Source organism: Xiphophorus hellerii, chromosome 3 (genome assembly GCF_003331165.1).
Source record: "Xiphophorus hellerii strain 12219 chromosome 3, Xiphophorus_hellerii-4.1, whole genome shotgun sequence".
Taxonomy (NCBI): domain Eukaryota; kingdom Metazoa; phylum Chordata; class Actinopteri; order Cyprinodontiformes; family Poeciliidae; genus Xiphophorus; species Xiphophorus hellerii.
Window position 1 is genome coordinate 23,783,624 of NC_045674.1, and position 17,725 is coordinate 23,801,348.

Below are 17,725 nucleotides of genomic sequence, written 5' to 3' on the forward strand. Positions count from 1 at the left end.
GTTGGAAACAGATATTTGCATTCAGTGAATAAATAGACATTTTGTCCTCACTGTCCAACAATAGATCAGTATACAATTTTGCAAATGAGGTCATCTAGTATTGCCAAAATTATTTTTGTTAGCCAAATAACAAAATAAAGAAATGCATACTGTTTTCAAATTTCCATCACTGGAACGTGCCATGCTATTCATACTTTGTTCCTTACTATTTGGTGACATCAGCTTTAAACTGCATGATTGAACCAAACATTCCAATATTTGCTTATTGGAGTTTGCAAGAATTTTGGCCAATTCCTTCATGCAGAAGTGATGTAACCGAGTCAATTTTTTTTTTCCCCCACATACACACCTTAGGTTCTGGTTCCAAATTTTCACAAATATTTACTAAAACAACTCTAAAATATGGACTTTGCTGTCCTTAAAACACTTTGTAGCAAATCAAAGTCTATGCTTAAAGCTGTTGCCCATTTGAAAGATAAGTTTGTGTTTAAGCTTTAGATTCCTGGTTGGTGTCTTAAAATGTTGGAAATATCTATATGAAGATATATTTTTGGATGAGAACCAGTCCCTCTTACATCTAAATTATGCCATATGTTAGAGGAACTGCCTTGTAATACACTAACAGGTGTGCCTTCAATTGACTTAATTGTTAATTAAGTTAACAAGTTAACTAACAGAGGCTTACAAACAGTAAGACATTACTGGGCTTTTCCAAATTGTTTAAAGGCACAGGTAGCACATGTAAAGTTCAGAATTGGCAGAAAGTGTTCAGAACATTTTTTAAAAGTGGCCTCTCTCTTTGTTCTGTCATTCAGCAAATATAAGTGACATTGGTTATCCAAGCTCACCCTAAAACTGTAAAACATACATAGAAAAAAAAACACGGTGATTGGCTTTTTTATGAAGTGTACGTAAACATTATTCAGATAAGCAGAAAGAAGCAAAGGCTGTGATAAAGACAACAAATTACCTATGCATGATGGGAGATTGTTGTCCCATGCGCGTCTCTCTCCAGTCATGCATTTGAGTGTGGCACTGCCATGGAGAGTGTAGCCTTGTTCACAACCAAATGATATGTCACTTCCAGCAAAATGACCGTGGTCACTAGTTTTAAAGCCAAACTGAGGCACTCCTGGGTCATCACAATGCGAAAGCTCAAAACCTGCAAACAGAAAGGTAGAAACACACAAACGTAACCTCATCAACATTAAGAAAAACAAACTGCATATCACTATTTCAGGAAGACGCACTAGCATCACCCATTCTGAAAGCTTGTGACATATTTCCAGTGTTGTGCAGTTTTCCAGAGAAAGTGGTACTAACAGGGCTATGGGAGGTAATTTCAAATTTAACAAAGATGTAGTCTTGAGGTTCCTTTGTATAAGAGCATAAAATTCATTTTGGACACACACAAAAATGAGATATTCCCAGTTAATCATTCCATTGTCTGGGCAGAGTTACAACTGGGAAATGACCTGTCCACTTGGAATACTATAGGATAACAGCCACAAACAAGAGAAGGATGCGGTAACTTTTTAGCTCTGCATTGTCTGAACATGGCCATGGCCTTTATTTGGGCTCTTCTGTTCCACGTAGAAACAGCAAGAGTTCTGCTGTGCAGCAACACTAGCTGCACATAAATGTACAGGACTGATTTATAGTCTTTTTTCGCAGTGAGGTCCGTGCTCATGCCAGGTGTTATAGTGCTGTGGTATTATAAGTGTCATGCCCAGTATAAATCCCCAGCAGTTAATGTTCACATTTAGAAAATTACCACAGTTCTTTGGGTAGAAAAGTCATGAAAGCATGATCAGATTTCATGTTCAGACAAGATTTAGGCAGGCCATATTCCACCATATCCTTGCCCTGATGGTGACTTGCACATCAGTCAGACCTATCCATGTTAAAAAGAGTCATTCATCCTAAATGAAAAGACCAAGGAAAGACAGCACTACACAAACAAGCTTACATTATACTCCATACCATGTGCAAAATCCTGGAAAAAAAAAAAAGGCAAAGAAGGAATTCTATTACCCTCTGTCTCTTCATAACCATTAATTTTCTAACTCAAACGGCAGTTACTAATTGCAGCTAGAGTTATATACAGAGGGCCGTTAATTTTGTGGTTGCAAATTAGCACCCAGTGCTGATTAACGAACCCTTTCTTATCTTTGTCAGATCTTAAAACATTTTTGCACCTGGTAAGATTGGAGTAGCCATTACAGACTAAAAATGTAAGCCACCTAAAAGATAAAAAGTAATTCTTTCACACCAGTCCAAAACTATTGATTGGTCAAAAGAGACGTTCTTGTTAACAACTGCATGTTGATTTCTGCATAGAACACCTAAAAGGGCAAAAGAGGACTCTCAAATGCAGGTGAAACACAAAAACAATTTAAATTGGGAGGCAAAAATTCAGGCTCACCAGAGCATCCTCTTGCCACCAAAATAAATTAGAAGTGGTTAGCAACAACACAAAGTCAGCAAGCCAATTATGGGTCAAACTTAATTCTATATGTCTATTATTGGCTTTAAAATTTTCAATTCAGACATGCACTCATGCATGCAAAAAAACACACAGCGTAAATATTGCATACAATAATAGACATTTAACAAAGCCAAACACCTATTTACAAACATATATACATGCAAGGAGTGATTCCAAACAGTCCCAGTGATAATTCACCTGTATAACAAGGTACAGTTAGGCAGACAAGGACACTAATTGCAGGAGTAGAGCCCAAAAGAAAAGAAGCAAAGGGAATTCAAACAGAGAGAGACAGAGGAAGAGAATGGAAGGAATGAAAATTGCTCATTTTCGTGCTGGAGAAGGGCAGCAACACCACGCTGTGCTTAATGGATACCCTGGCAGTGAAAGACATGCAGAGGCAGGGTGAGGGTCAATTAAAACCTTCTTTTAAACTCTGCTACATGAAATGCCAGACTTCTAAAATGAGGCTAAATTCACTCATTTGGACAGAGTTTTGGGCCCTCCTTCTCCAGGCAAATGCAATGTGGCTTACTGTGGTATATGAGGCGGAATCCTGCTGCCGTTGACTCAAGGTCTGAGTTGAATTCAAGCCACAAATAGTTGGAAGTGCTGGTCAGGGACAGGCCTTGCATCAGTGTGCCTGTGTAAGTCCCAAGAAGGGGAGCCGTTCCATCCTTACCATCGTACAGCTAATCAAAGACATACAAGTAAGAGTTTTTTTCAGAGTCCAGAACAGAAAATATACAAGTAGGCTATACATTTTCATTTCAAGGAGATTTTGGAATTACATATTTTTGGCAGATTTCTGAGCCCCTTTCAATTTAAACACAACCAGTTGTTTCAAATATATTGAATGAATGTGATACATAAAAAATATATTTCTGGGTTCTCTAAAAATATAAAACACTTCTTTTAATCTGGTTTTGGCAGAACAAATTAGAATACACATTTGCCCAAAATAGTTATTAGGAATTATAGTGCCTTGAAAACATATTCATACAAATGATTAATGATTGTGAAGTGTAGAAAATCGTTGCATGTAGAGGACACAGGATCATGTCAAAGAATGTGCTGTGGGCAGATGAGAGAAAATGGTAAATTTATTTGGAGTACATGCAAATATTTGTGAGGCGGAACACTAACACTGTACCTTCTCCTGAACACATCATTCAAAGTGGTGAATAATAGCAAAGGTATCATGTACTATGGGGATGCTGTTGTTTAACTAGAACAGGGAAGGTAGTTGATGGAAACATGGATAAAGCTAAACACAGATGAATCATGTAAAAAATCTCTATAGAGTGTAAAAGACAAAAAGATAATATAAAGAACTAGGATAATAATTATATAACTTACTTTAAAGCAAACTGATGAATAAGAATTTTCTGGTCAAATTTCAGATTAAATCTTATTGGGAATCAGCAGTAAGTCTTAAAATGGCAAATTGTGATTCCCTAAATGTGCAATAGTTTTGATTCAAAACTACAGAATCAGAGATGCTGGAAACCTGACCTTTAGATCAACTAAAAAAAAAAAAACTAACTCTTTTCATTACATTTCACTATTGCATACAATACCAGCAAAATAAACTGAAAATGTTGGCTGTTATGTGAAAATGAAAAAAGGTTCAGAGGGCATAAATACTTCAGCAAGACAAGTAATTGGTTAAAAACTTACATTTACATCCTGACCCATTTCTGATCTCATCTGATTAACACAAGGGAAAACCAAACTCTTGGAAACTTCTCTAACATACAAAAGAAAACTCATTAGCTTTACCAGTTCTTTTACATTTCTGATGTTAATATAAGGATGAAAGGCAGGTTTGCTTCACATCTGTGGTGCAGACCAAAAATGTTACAATGCATTTGATAAAATTAGTTATTCTTTGTTAACAGAATAGCTCCACAATAGTGGTGTACATTTTGCATGTAACTACACAAATAAAAAAACAAATTACATAATTTAACTACAGCCGGCCCCCTGTTGCTTTTTATCCATGTTTAAGTAAGAAACAGAAACAAAGGCATTATTTACCTTGAGAATGTCACCTTGTGCGAGCTGAAAGGCGCTGGCAGTGATGTTGATGCCTTTTCCTGTTTGGACCTGAATGCTATACACGCATTCATGGCTGTTGTCATAGTTCATTGGATAGTTTGGCGACAAAAGAACTCCCTCATTGTTGGAGATTGTGGATCCACACTCCGCTGCGAGAAAACAAACACACAGACATCATCCATTATATAAGAATATACACAGCAAATGAGATGAAGTAGACACTGCCTAGGTGGATTATTACCTAAAGAGATAAAGTTACAAGTTAACTGTGTTTCGTGGATGAACAATTATTACCCTACAGTCTTAAAAATAATTTTTAACTGGCACTGACACATTATAAGAAGTGAGAAGAGCATTAAATGATTGTAAAACCATTGAGTGATTCCTTTGCAACATTGAACAGTAGAGGATTAGTTGGCAGAAGTATCAGAGCTGAAGTGACACTGAGCAAAGAACTGATATTGACCATAAACTGTAGGTTTATGATTTATTTGAAAGATATCTGAATATGAAATCGCTGAATTCCTGGAGCCATAAAAAAAGACAAAGCAACACAGGATATATTCTTAACAACTCACTGTACTTAACTTACGTTTCCAGTAAATGAAAAGGCTCTCTTTGTGGCCATACATATAATATTAATTATGGGTCTTTAATTTTTGTTGTGCGATTTCCAGGAAGAAATAATGCAATGGCAATCAACTTCTTGGAATTTAATGTGGATTTTCTTCTATCCACAAAATATTTGGTAAAGAGCATTTGGGAGCGGTGGAGTAGATTGCTGCTGTGCTGCATGTACAGTACAGACCAAAAGTTTGGACACACTTTCTCATTGAATTCAATGAGAATGTGTGTCCAAACGTTTGGTCTGTACTGTACGTATCAATGCTCTTCTTAACATTGGTAGGATTTCTTCATGATTTGTTGGTTTTTTGGTACTATCCCTATAAACACAGTCCATTAATCAATCACAGTTGTTACGGCTGCAGTGGGTCTCTGCCCTTTTTTCCTTGTAGGGTTCTGGAGACAGGCCTTCTGCAGGTGTTATGTTTTTCCCTGATTGGTGCTCTGCTGCTTTAAAAGCTGCCATGCTGCAACAGACAGCAGGCTTTCCCCATCTCCCTCCTCAGAACCCCATTTGGTTTGGTTTGTATCTTATGGTTGAGTTTTGTTAGGTTTGTTTTGCATTTGCTTATTTCTGGTTGGTTATGGGTTTTGCATTAATTTATTTTGGTTTCTCATTTCAGGTAATTCTCTTTTCAGGGGTTATTTCTTTAGTATAATTTAATAAATTCAATTTTCATTTAATCAGAAAATCTTTGTGTGGTCTCCTTTAATGTTACCCCACCAAACGAGCCTGGTGGACGTAACACAGTCGATCTAGAAGCTTACTATTGCCTTGCTTTAGCCAATCCCAAATCAGTTTTTATTGGTGTTGGAAAACCCAACTGTGCCCAAATTTCTACCATGTAGCTGATGATTTAGGGAGGATTGTGGACAATTTTGCACCATGGTCCACTGGCAAAGAAACAGTCCCACAACATGATGCTACCCTGACGGTACTTGGTAGTTAATGTAATGTTTTAAGTCTTGAAGGCTACACCTCAACACTTTTAAGCATCCTTTTTTCATAGGAACCACGAAGCTCCATCTTTGTGTCGTCTGACTATAACACATTTCTTGCATAAGAAAGAAATGTGGATCGTTAGCTAAAAGTTTAAGTCTGTTTGCATAATTTTAAACATCTATTCATTACGAAAATTTGCACAAATTTTAAACATATGCACCTAGTACAAGTTAAGATTAATTGAAGATGTTTGTTGTGTTATCATTGCACCCTTCAAATGTACTGCTTTAAGCCCAAAGTTAATACAGTATTGATGAGTATAAACATTTATGATGGAGCCGTAGATACATTTATTAGCTTACCCTGTCTGATACTCAAACTATAATATGCACATTCAGAAACAAGAAAGAAAAAGTAGCTGAGCACGTACCCACACACCTTGGCAGAGGGGCACTCCACATGTGGCGGCCACCCCCCAAGCATACGATCTCCTTTGCCCCCTGTAGACGATAGCCCGTGTTGCAGTAGAACAACAGCGAGTCGCCGATGCCAAATCTGGAGCCTGTGTGCCAGCCAAACTGAGGTGTTCCAGGATCCTGACAAGGCTCAAGATTATATTCTGCAAACAGGATACAAAGAAATAATTGCATGCATAAATCTGTTCAGGAAAATACAAACACCGTCTAAGAAATGTTAATACAGATGAGGTATTTTGTAGTTAAACTTGCTTATAAAAAGTACCCTGCTACTCGTTTTTCCTCTTCTTGTATATTCAGCGACAAAAAGAAATATTGCAGCAAGCAGGGATTAAATGTCTTGCTCAAGGACATTTCATCGAGTTGGGATACATGCCTAAAGCTTAAGATCTCGACATGAAGGATGGGCTCTAAAAACTAGGCTACCCGGGGTGCAAACCCTTAAACAGTGTTGTTGTTAGTACCCTTAAAATTTGAAAAGATACAACAAAGGCTTTGATTGAGGAGTAACAACTTAATGCCATCTACATTTCCTTCACACAGAGTGTAACAGGCTGTATGGATAACCATATAGGCCTATTGATTTGAGCCCAGCAAAGCATTCTAGGAGTCTGCTGTAGGATGTGGCCTGAGAGAATATGCAGCATTTGATCAATGTCTTAAAAGGTCAAAAATTGAATTCTAATCAGGAAATCTATAGATGCTAATTGTAGAGCATGCAAGGACAAAAAAAAAAACACACACAATCAGCAACTGCTTTATGAATATTCATGAATACATAAGCTATGCTTCACTTCAGCAAACAGCAGGCAAATATTTGGCAAGAACAATCATGAAACAGCCCCTGTCTCCTTTTTCTTCTTTACTATGCATTTCCTTCTGTCACCCTACCTCTGTCTTTCTCCGCCCTCGCCATCTACTTTACTCATTCAGTACTGCCATCTGTCTCACCTCCCCTCTATCTGTTCAAGTTCTATTTCCACTTCTCTGTAATTATCCATTCCTTGGTCTCGGCATGGGGCCCATTTTTCTTTGCACTGCAGACTCCTCAGTCCTCAGGTCACTGGCCCACGTTCTTTGATGAGTATTATTATCATAGTCGGACGCCTACTGCCTGCATGACCTTTCTGTGTGGTAATTATCCTCTTCTTACCAGCAAGCCCCGAGGCAGAGTTTACCTTCAGCCCAATGACCAACAAAACACCCATTAAATGTTACTTTATGCAAGCTTCAGAGAGGCTTGGTGCTTTTCATCTCTTCTTTGAAAAAATAGTTAGCATGTCTCTCCCTTTTTCGGTCTGCCTGTCACTGCTCTTCGGTTTGGCATCCTGTCTCACAAGAGTAACCCCTCATGTTTTGCATTCTTTCTTGTATCCCTCTCGCTACAATTCATTCTCCATCCTTATTTAATAAATTCCCTTCAATACAGCTAGCAACACTCCTCGCTTGCATTTCTCCAACAAACAGAGAGAACGTATGCCTTTTTACCTGAGAAAGAGATGTTGAACCCCTGCAGAGATATGGAGAAGTCAGAAATGAAGCGTAGCTGGGCCTTGAAGTTCCCATACAGGCCAGCATTAACCGGTGCAGGTCTTTCTGAGCCAGTGAGTCGAGCTAGAGGCTGAGCGAAGCTGCCATTTTCTGTTATCAGAAGGTAGTCATGGTGATCCTCCAGGTGGAAGGAGTGAAAAGTGAACTGGACACCTTGGAGGAGAAAATCAAGTTCAGAGTTGGAGGGTTGCAGGAATACACACACACACAAAAAGAAAAAAAAAAAAAATCATCATCAGAGCTGGACACACTCTCCACAATTGGACGTCATAAATATAATACTTCTATGTTAGTATGGTGACATAAATATATCTAGACATGTAATTAAAAATGTATCTTGATTAGATATTTTAATTTAGTCTGTATATAATCTACAAAATGGATATGCATTTACTAGTCCTCATGACCATGGTTTTGAAAAATGAATTCAGCCAAGATCATCAAATGCATGTGATGATTTCAGGACTTTGCAGACATATTTCAAAATAATGAAGTACATAAATTTCTAGGTGAGTATGCATATCTTGGTTGATTTTGATAGCCATTATGATAAAAAATATATTCAATCATTGTCTTATTACTGTTGTTTTTGGTATGTATAAATTTATGTTTTAAGTTAATCTTTTAGGGATTCTTGTCTGGGCTATGTCATCTTGCCAAATGAGTATTTTGTCCTTGCTATGTCAGCCTTGAGATATGCTTAATTGACCCCCTCCCCTGTTTTATCAGTGATCTAGTTTTTTTCCAGATAATTAATTTTTACCATCAGTTTGCCTTTGAAGCCTTGATGGGATTTCCTCTGAGACAAGCAGGGTTCTCAGTATTTTTTTTTGTTTGCTTGTTTGTTTTGTTAGTGGTCTTCTGTTTTCTCAAACCTCTAGTCCAGTGATATTTAAACTTTTTTCAAAAGGGCCAAATTTGTCCATTTTCTTTGAACACCACACTTTTTCTTCCCACTTAAACAGTTAAACACGCATTTTTACCTCCTCAGCAATAAATTAAATGCAATATTTTAATGAAACAAATGCCAAATGTATATTTTGTGGATCTGAAACATAAAAAGGGGGTCAAACATGCACCAATTTTTTGTATTTTTATGGTTAAGTAATTTCTTTTTTTTTGTTTTTGTCTAAAAAAGGTATTTAGTCTATTCCATGATCAATGATGAAGCTTGCTGTATTTTGGAAAGCTTAAATAAATGTGCATTTATTAAGAGTCACTGGACATTTGTTGTTTGATACCACACTGAAAAAAATTTATTTGCATATTCAATGACTCAAAATGGCAGGCTTGGTTCAGGATTAAAAAACTAACAGTGTTGTATTCTAGTTATAACACAATTTAAAATGTATTATGCAATTCATTGCAAGTCTGTGATCAGAAGAACAGTGATTTCCTGGAGTAGCATCTTCTTCCAACTCCCTTTTACTCATCATTTACAGCTAATGTCTACACTGATAAGACCATCATCAACATCATTACATACGAGGGTAATCTAACTCTCATCTGGTAAATAAATAAGGCAAATGTTGTTACTGTACTGATGTAGCAAAACAGTATAATTTTGCATTGTAGGGGGACAAAATTATTATAATTAATAAGAGAAATTGATAGCAATGAAGTATTTCCAAATATAGTATGAACAGAAAACAAGTTATGAATAAATGTTTTTATTCATGTAACCTAGTTGAAAGTCGGTATGTAAACCCGACAAAATGTATTCTTCCTATTTATTGCATCTGAACACAATGTTGTTCAGATGCAGTAACATCCTGATTCTCTCTATGATGGCCAACTGGCTGCTTTTCAGCACAATCAGTGCTGCCACGTCCATGCCATCTGTTGTATCTGTTCCAGTATGACTATGTAATGTCCTTCCCAATATTTAGCTCACTTGATAAAAGAAGTTTCAGATGACCCTTAGAATAATAACTAAATGAAGTGATTGATCATTTCATTACAGTACATAAAGGCAAAAGACCAATTAACTAGGAGTCACCTCTATGGATATTATGATGATTAAAATACAGGATGGACTAGATGAAGAATATAAGGCTAATTTTGTTTCCCCCTGAGAAGTCAGTGGTATTTACAGGCAAAGGAAATCAACCTTATTGATTTTGAAATAATTCTTTAAGCAAACCCAACTCATTAAGTTGACAAAAGTCAACTTAACTTGTTTAGTACAGTTTTGTGGATTGAAATGTCAATACGTCTATGTGTATTGTTCATTTTGTTATGTTACTGTAACAGCAAAAGCAAATAGAAACTCTAATGTAGTTTTAACTTTTTAAAATGTCTTGTTAAATAATACAACTTGACTCATGAAAGAAGAAAGAGGTATGTACTGTATAAATGTTTATTTGGGAAAGTGGGAAATGTTACGGATTACAAAGAACACATGCACTGTAAAATAAGCTGAGTTGGCTTTTTGAGTAATTATGAACAAGGCCTCAGACAAAAGGTTATGATCTTGTAATCCACGGTCACTGCCTTCTTGCGAGCGCCAAACCAATAAATTAACTCTTAATTTGTAATGAAAAATTAGAAACAAGAGACATCTTGACAGACTGACCTCTGAATGTAACGTTTGTAGTTAGATTGATGGATTTTAACTGTACAAATTGTTCTACTCTAAACAGTATAAAATTCAAACCAACTATGTTTAAATAACACCACATTTTATTAATAAACTGCAATTTCCTACCTTTCCCATGACTGACTTCAACAGTCCATGTGCAATTGAGAGAGTTAGGATAGAGCTCTGGGTAGCCTGGTGACAGGATGATCCCAGCAGGCCCTCTGATATCCCCACCACATGATGCTGAATAAAAAAGGACGATAATGGATAGTCAGTGTTACTGAGAAAGAAAGTTCAATTGAACCAATAAATCCTTCACCTAAAGACAAAAGAGCAATTTTGCATGAATAATGTATTCAAGTCATATAATCTCCTAATATTTTTATGAGCACCTACTCTGCAGCTGCCAACGCAATGTTTTTCTTTCTTCGTCTTCGCAAACCAGCTCTACCTTTTCACAGGACACTAAATCATTTATTAGGTCAACTATCCATCCAGGTTTTCTACTGTTGTGGAATCTTAGGCTTGACAAAAACATTATCAGAAAACATCATTAAAAAGCTTAGAAAACTTGAGTCATGTTGTGTCTGAACTCAATTCAAGGCATCCATTTTCCTCCTATGCAACTCAATGTTATCGTCAAATTCATGTACAATTACAATGCAATTCATTTGATACACATAATACAGTACAGTTAAATTCATCTGACCATAACAATTATTGACAAGTTCTCCATCTAACACATCAAGTCATTAACTTTGCCCATGTAATTAACAAACCTGAGTCATAATCACTTCTTTAAAGGGATTTTCAGTGTTTCTTAAGCAGATGTAAATACTGTTGAACAACTGTTTTATTATGGTTGTTTTCTATAATCCAGCTGTAACTCTTAAAGACTGAGCCAGTAAAAATGTGACGACAAGGAATGCTGTCAAAACTAATGTCGCTACCACAATGATGTGACTGGCTTAATTTACTTCCAGAATGCATTTTATCCTCTCAAAGGAAGTTAATGAGATATTTCTTTCCTCATCGGTGGCTGGTGGACACTGGGAGGTGAATGCCAGATGTGGCTGAAGGTTAAGTGGAGTAATTGGATATGGCTTGAACTCGTAAATGTTTGTTCATGCTGTCACTAAGATTTAACTAGAAAGTCATTTCAGCTCAAAGACAATGCTTGTCAAATCAAGCATTTCTGGAATTTGTTGAGATTTGTAATTTTGTATTATTTACTTACAGTATCTAGTTATCATGTTGTGTTTTGGACTATGGCATTTTCCTACTTTAAGAGTGAAAACACAGGCAAATGCACAAATGCCTTCTAAACAACATATGCATGCATATAGTATCAGAGTAATATGCACCAGCTGATGTTGGGGGGAGAGAAGTAAAAAGCCTTGGGCTCCACAGCTGCATGTACCCAACCCCTCCTGGTCCTTCCTTCCACCCTCCGGGTTTTTAAGAGACCACAACACATCCAGACTTGCACCATTACTCACAAACAAAAAAACTGCTAATTTATTAATGAGCCAACATTACATGAAGTCATTAAAAGTTGACAGGCATGCTAGGCAAATTATTACTCCACATGCAGCATGCCAAGCCAGTTGGCACCACACAGACATACCTAGAATATACCCCAATGTATTTTTAAGGGAAATTCCACTTTGAGAGACTTGCATTATTTATCTCTATCATCTCTTCATGGCAAGATAATCTTGAGTTAATACACTACATTACGCTGCAGATGTGTTTTGCAATAACTATATAAAAAAGAAACAATACATACCATGATTTAATTTCCTATATTTAAAATAAGACGAATTATAACAACTACTGTTGCAAAAATATCATTGTTACAATGTTATTTTTGTTACATAGTGTTTATTTACTTTAAGTTTGATTTTTCATACATTGTTGAGCAAAACTACTGGAATCACATCTGCAAAATTCAGTAATAGCGTTCAAGTAAACATAGTAGTTGTGCAGATATTAGCTGCTTTATTGGTCTGGCTGTCTGCTTAGGAAGCCAACAGGATGCTTATCGCTTGTCAAATGTCTTTTCAAAATAAAGTAATCTTATTAAGAGCAATGACTTTGTATAGGAGGTAAACGTGTACACTACATGCCCAATCCATTCCATGATTCCTTACAGAAAACAGTGTTTCCAAAACCGGAGGTCTTTTCTGATTAAAACACCATGTTATAAAGCAGTGACAAGAATCCATTTGCATAGTCAATGCTGCTCTAGGCTACTCAAAACACTTCACACAAGGACTCGCAACTAAGATTAACAATGCATGCAAAAATTACTATTTGTATTTTAATGTTATTGATTTTTCTTTTTACAAATCATTTCTTAATTATGTTGTTAGCCTATTTAATAGATGTGTTGCAAAAGGACAAATTGAAGCTGCATTTTTTGTATTTCAGTAATGAGACTGATCCATGTGCTGAAATGCACATGAACGGTTCATTTCAACATACCATCGCAGGTAGGCAGTGGGTGGCTCCAGAAGTGATTCTTCTCACAAACAAGTGGTTCTTCATGGCTCAGTCTGTATCCAGGGTCACACTGGAAGGACACGGTCGAGCCAATCGACAAGTCATGGCTTAACCGCAAACCGTTCACTGGGATGCCAGGATCCATGCAGGAGAAAGTGTCCACTGTAACCACTAGAAGAACATAAACACAAACATTCCTTATTAAGTATGACACGGTTTATTATTTTGGTTTTATATTTTAAGAGAGGTTATTTTTAGAAAGTGCAAAAAAAGTCAACATTTCCTGAATTTTTTTGTGGTTCTCTGTGAAAGAGCTTCCTGTTATTATGAGCCTTTTCTATGTGCAAGTACTCAAGTAAGAATGACTCTGTGAAAAGGCTACTTTTCATACTGACAGTGATGTGAAAAGTATTTGACCTTCTTAAAAATAGTGCTGTTTAAATACATAAAATGAGTTTTAAAAAATAATTTAATCTATTAATGCTATAAACTAAAAACACGGCCCAATGTGAAATAATAGAGATTGTAACAAAAATTGCATGTATGGAAGCTTTTCAAAGGTAAACCACTGCTGACAAAGCAAAAAAAGAGAAAACAACGTATGTTTCATGTTTCCAAAAAAAAAAAATTATTATTCTCAAAACGTTTGGGAAAATACTCTGAACTTCAAACATGAAACTGGATTTTTATTAAAATAACTTTATGCTTTCTACTACATCTAATATAAGTATGGTGGAGGTGTTGTGGTAGTACTGAGCTATTTGTTTTTTCAAGACCTTGATTAAATGTAATTTTCTTGCTTTTGGTTTTAACAGGCAATGTTTTGAAGTGATCTTTAGTTCTGATTTAACTCTGATTACAGGGTTGTGCCATAAGCTTAAATAGATTGGTCATGGTTGAAAAACCACTAATCTAGCTGACTAAAACAATTTTGGAAAGAAGATTTGGCCAAAGGGCTCATTGCTAGTTATCACACATTTATGACTGCCGTTATTGCTGCCAAGGGTAGAGTGACCAGTTGTTCGGTTTGAAGGCAATTACTTTGTCACATTTGGTTGAAATGCCTTTGTGCCCCCAATTATCATTTGAAAAATTACTACTTGCATTTAGTCTAATCATCTTTGCAGACATTGGCATCCATATATATATATATATATATATATATATATATATATATATATATCAGAGGTGGGGACTCGAGTCACATGACTTGGACTCGAGTCAGACTCGAGTCGTTAAAATGACGACTTGAGACTTGACTTGAAAAAAATGCTCAAAGACTCGGACTTGACTTTGACTTTCATGCCATTGACTTGGGACTTGACTCGACTTGAAGCTGTTTACTTGAAAAGACTTGATATTTTTTACTCAAAGTCTTAAAATTTAAAACACATTATTTATAAAGTGGCGTCATTAATTAATGTCACTCATTCCGTATCAATATGCGCAGACCGTCACTATGGTTTTCCTCTCTCCTTATGTATGTGTGTGTACGTAGCTGCAGCACAACCAATCAAATTAACAGGATTTGGACGTTTAAAAAAACGCAGCAAAGCTACAGAGCTCAGGGAACGAAATACGAAATAACCGCTCGAATATGCTTCCGCGAGTAATTTCTTTTGGCTACGTAGGTTATGAACTTTCGACTAAAAAACGAACTGCAACTTGCAAAACATGCAAGAAGAGAATATCGGATGGAGATGCCACGACGTCCAACTTTGTCCGGCATTTGAAGCTTCACAAAGATCGGTAGGTGGCACTTTTCTTTTGCTGTAAGATAGTTGACTTTAGCTAACTTCGTGTTAGCATGTGTACTCCGGGTTAAATTGGTGATGATTTACCATAAATCCGGTCCTTCAAATGCCTCCACAAATAATGTGCACCGTGTTAGCTCAGGAAGCCGGTGGATAGTGAGCGGGGCTCCGGAACAGAAAGCAGATTCTGGACCTGAACACAGGGAACAGAGTCTCTCTGTCCCATCATGATGATGAGCCGGGTCTAGTATCATCTAAGGATGGTTGGTGTATTTGAAGACATCTACGTTGGAAAATTATATTGACAATATATTGTTTACTGCAGTCAGTGCATTAAGTCAACTGTTTTTGACTTAATGCACTGACCGGCGTGACTGTCACATGTCGCACAGAACCCATTTCCAAGTAGTATAGCTTTGCTGGGGAAAAAAAAGACCAAATACAGTGACTGTCCCAAATAAATTTTGTGTTTAGAATATCTGTCCCATATTTACGGAGGACTGAAACTAACATACTTAGAAATAAAAGCAGAAAAATAAATGCACCAGACCTTCCTGAATTTACTTGTGATAACTTCATTTATACTTATTTCATTTTTTGAAAACTATGGTTGTTGTAGTGTTGATGTTTATTTATGAATAGAAGGAGTAAACTGAAGTCAAATGTAATTCATGAAAGGCTGTAATTTATTTTCTGACATCTGTTTACTTCTGACAGATTTGAAGAATACCAGATGAATAAGAGGATCACAAATGAACCTCAAATACATATTTTAAAAAGAACAAATGGTCTAATATTTGAATTTTATGTATAATTGCAAATTATAAAAAATAAATAAATAAAAACGACTCGAAATGACTTGAAATTAAAGGTTCCTGACTTGAGACTTGACTCGACTTTTGCCTGTCTTGACTTGAGACTTGACTCGGACTTGAGGACAGAGACTTGAGACTTACTTGAGACTTGCAACACAGTGACTTGGTCACACCTCTGATATATATACATATATATACACTGTTATATATATTACTGTTATATATATATACTGTATATATATACAGGGGTTAGACAATGAAACTGAAACACCTGGTTTTAGACCACAATAACTTATTAGTATGTTGTAGGGCCTCCTTTTGCGGCCAATACAGCGTCAATTCGTCTTGGGAATGACATATACAAGTCCTGCACAGTGGTCAGAGGGATTTTAAGCCATTCTTCTTGCAGGATAGTGGCCAGGTCACGATGTGATGCTGGTGGAGGAAAATGTTTCCTGACTCGCTCCTCCAAAACACCCCAAAGTGGCTCAATAATATTTAGATCCGGTGACTGTGCAGGCCATGGGAGATGTTCAACTTCACTTTCATGTTCATCTAACCAATCTTTCACCAGTCTTGCTGTGTGTATTGGTGCATTGTCATCCTGATACACGGCACCTCCTTCAGGATACAATGTTTGAACCAGAATGGTTCGGTAGTCCTTGGCAGTGACGCGCCCATCTAGCACAAGTATGGGGCCAAGGGAATCCCATGATATGGCAGCACAAACCATCACTGATCCACCCCATGCTTCACTCTGGGAATGCAACAGTCTCCACACCGTAACTCTCCCGGATGTGGGGAAAACAGTAAAGGTGGACTCATCAGAGAACAATACATGTTTCACATTGTCCACAGCCCAAGATTTGCGCTCCTTGCACCATTGAAACCGACGTTTGGCATTGGCACGAGTGACCAAAGGTTTGGCTATAGCAGCCCGGCCGTGTATATTGACCCTGTAGAGCTCCCGACGGACAGTTTTGGTGGAAACAGGAGAGTTGAGGTGCACATTTAATTCTGCCGTGATTTGGGCAGCCGTGGTTTTATGTTTTTTGGATACAATCCGGGTTAGCACCCGAACATCCCTTTCAGACAGCTTCCTCTTGCGTCCACAGTTAATCCTGTTGGATGTGGTTCGTCCTTCTTGGTGGTATGCTGACATTACCCTGGATACCGTGGCTCTTGATGCATCACAAAGACTTGCTGTCTTGGTCACAGATGCGCCAGCAAGACGTGCACCAACAATTTGTCCTCTTTTGAACTATGGTATGTCACCCATAATGTTGTGTGCATTGCAATATTTTGAGCAAAACTGGGCTCTTACCCTGCTAATTGGACCTTCACACTCTGCTCTTATTGGTTCAATGTGCAATTAATGAAGATTGGCCACCAGGCTGGTCCAATTTAGCCATGAAACCTCCCACACTAAAATGAGAGGTGTTTCAGTTTCATTGTCCAACCCCTGTATATATATATATATATATATATATATATATATATATGGTATCCTATGGTATGAATATTAAATAATAAAACCTGAAAACTTAGCAGGGGTGTTTGCACCTTTTCTGTTGTTTTTTGTTACTGATGATAAACCATCAACTAGCCTACCGAGAAAGGGTCAAAGGTGCATGTTAGGTTGTATTCAGCATTACTGGCCACTTGTTTCTCGGGGAGGCAGAATTGAGGCTATGACCTTCAAGAAGCTGTACAAATATACTCTCTTCTGTTCACTGAAAATGTTGGACCTCTACACTTGGCTTTCATAAAAAGTACTTTCATGGCTGTTTTGCCTCCAGAGTGCCCTGGTGGAAATTTCACCTCCATTAGAAGGGAAAAGATGGCCCCATTTTTCCTGTGATTTTCACGACTTCCATTTGGCTTTCTTCCAGGTAGGGTTGCTTTTGATGCACTAAAAATATGCAGA

General features: G+C 37.1%; 1 protein-coding gene across 5 annotated transcripts in view; it reads right to left on the minus strand.

Annotated features, from left to right (window-relative positions):
* LOC116717212 (CUB and sushi domain-containing protein 3-like) overlaps positions 1-17,725 on the minus strand; it is a 247,843-nt gene that overhangs the window by 139,349 nt on the left and 90,769 nt on the right. For all 5 annotated transcript variants that reach the window (XM_032558427.1, XM_032558431.1, XM_032558430.1 and 2 more), the window contains 7 exons: positions 13,212-13,400; positions 10,851-10,967; positions 8,081-8,296; positions 6,547-6,735; positions 4,529-4,698; positions 3,024-3,180; positions 971-1,162 (listed from right to left, as the gene is read on the minus strand). In XM_032558427.1, the coding sequence (XP_032414318.1) occupies positions 971-1,162; positions 3,024-3,180; positions 4,529-4,698; positions 6,547-6,735; positions 8,081-8,296; positions 10,851-10,967; positions 13,212-13,400 (1,230 nt within the window). The remainder of the gene's footprint in view (positions 1-970; positions 1,163-3,023; positions 3,181-4,528; positions 4,699-6,546; positions 6,736-8,080; positions 8,297-10,850; positions 10,968-13,211; positions 13,401-17,725) is intronic.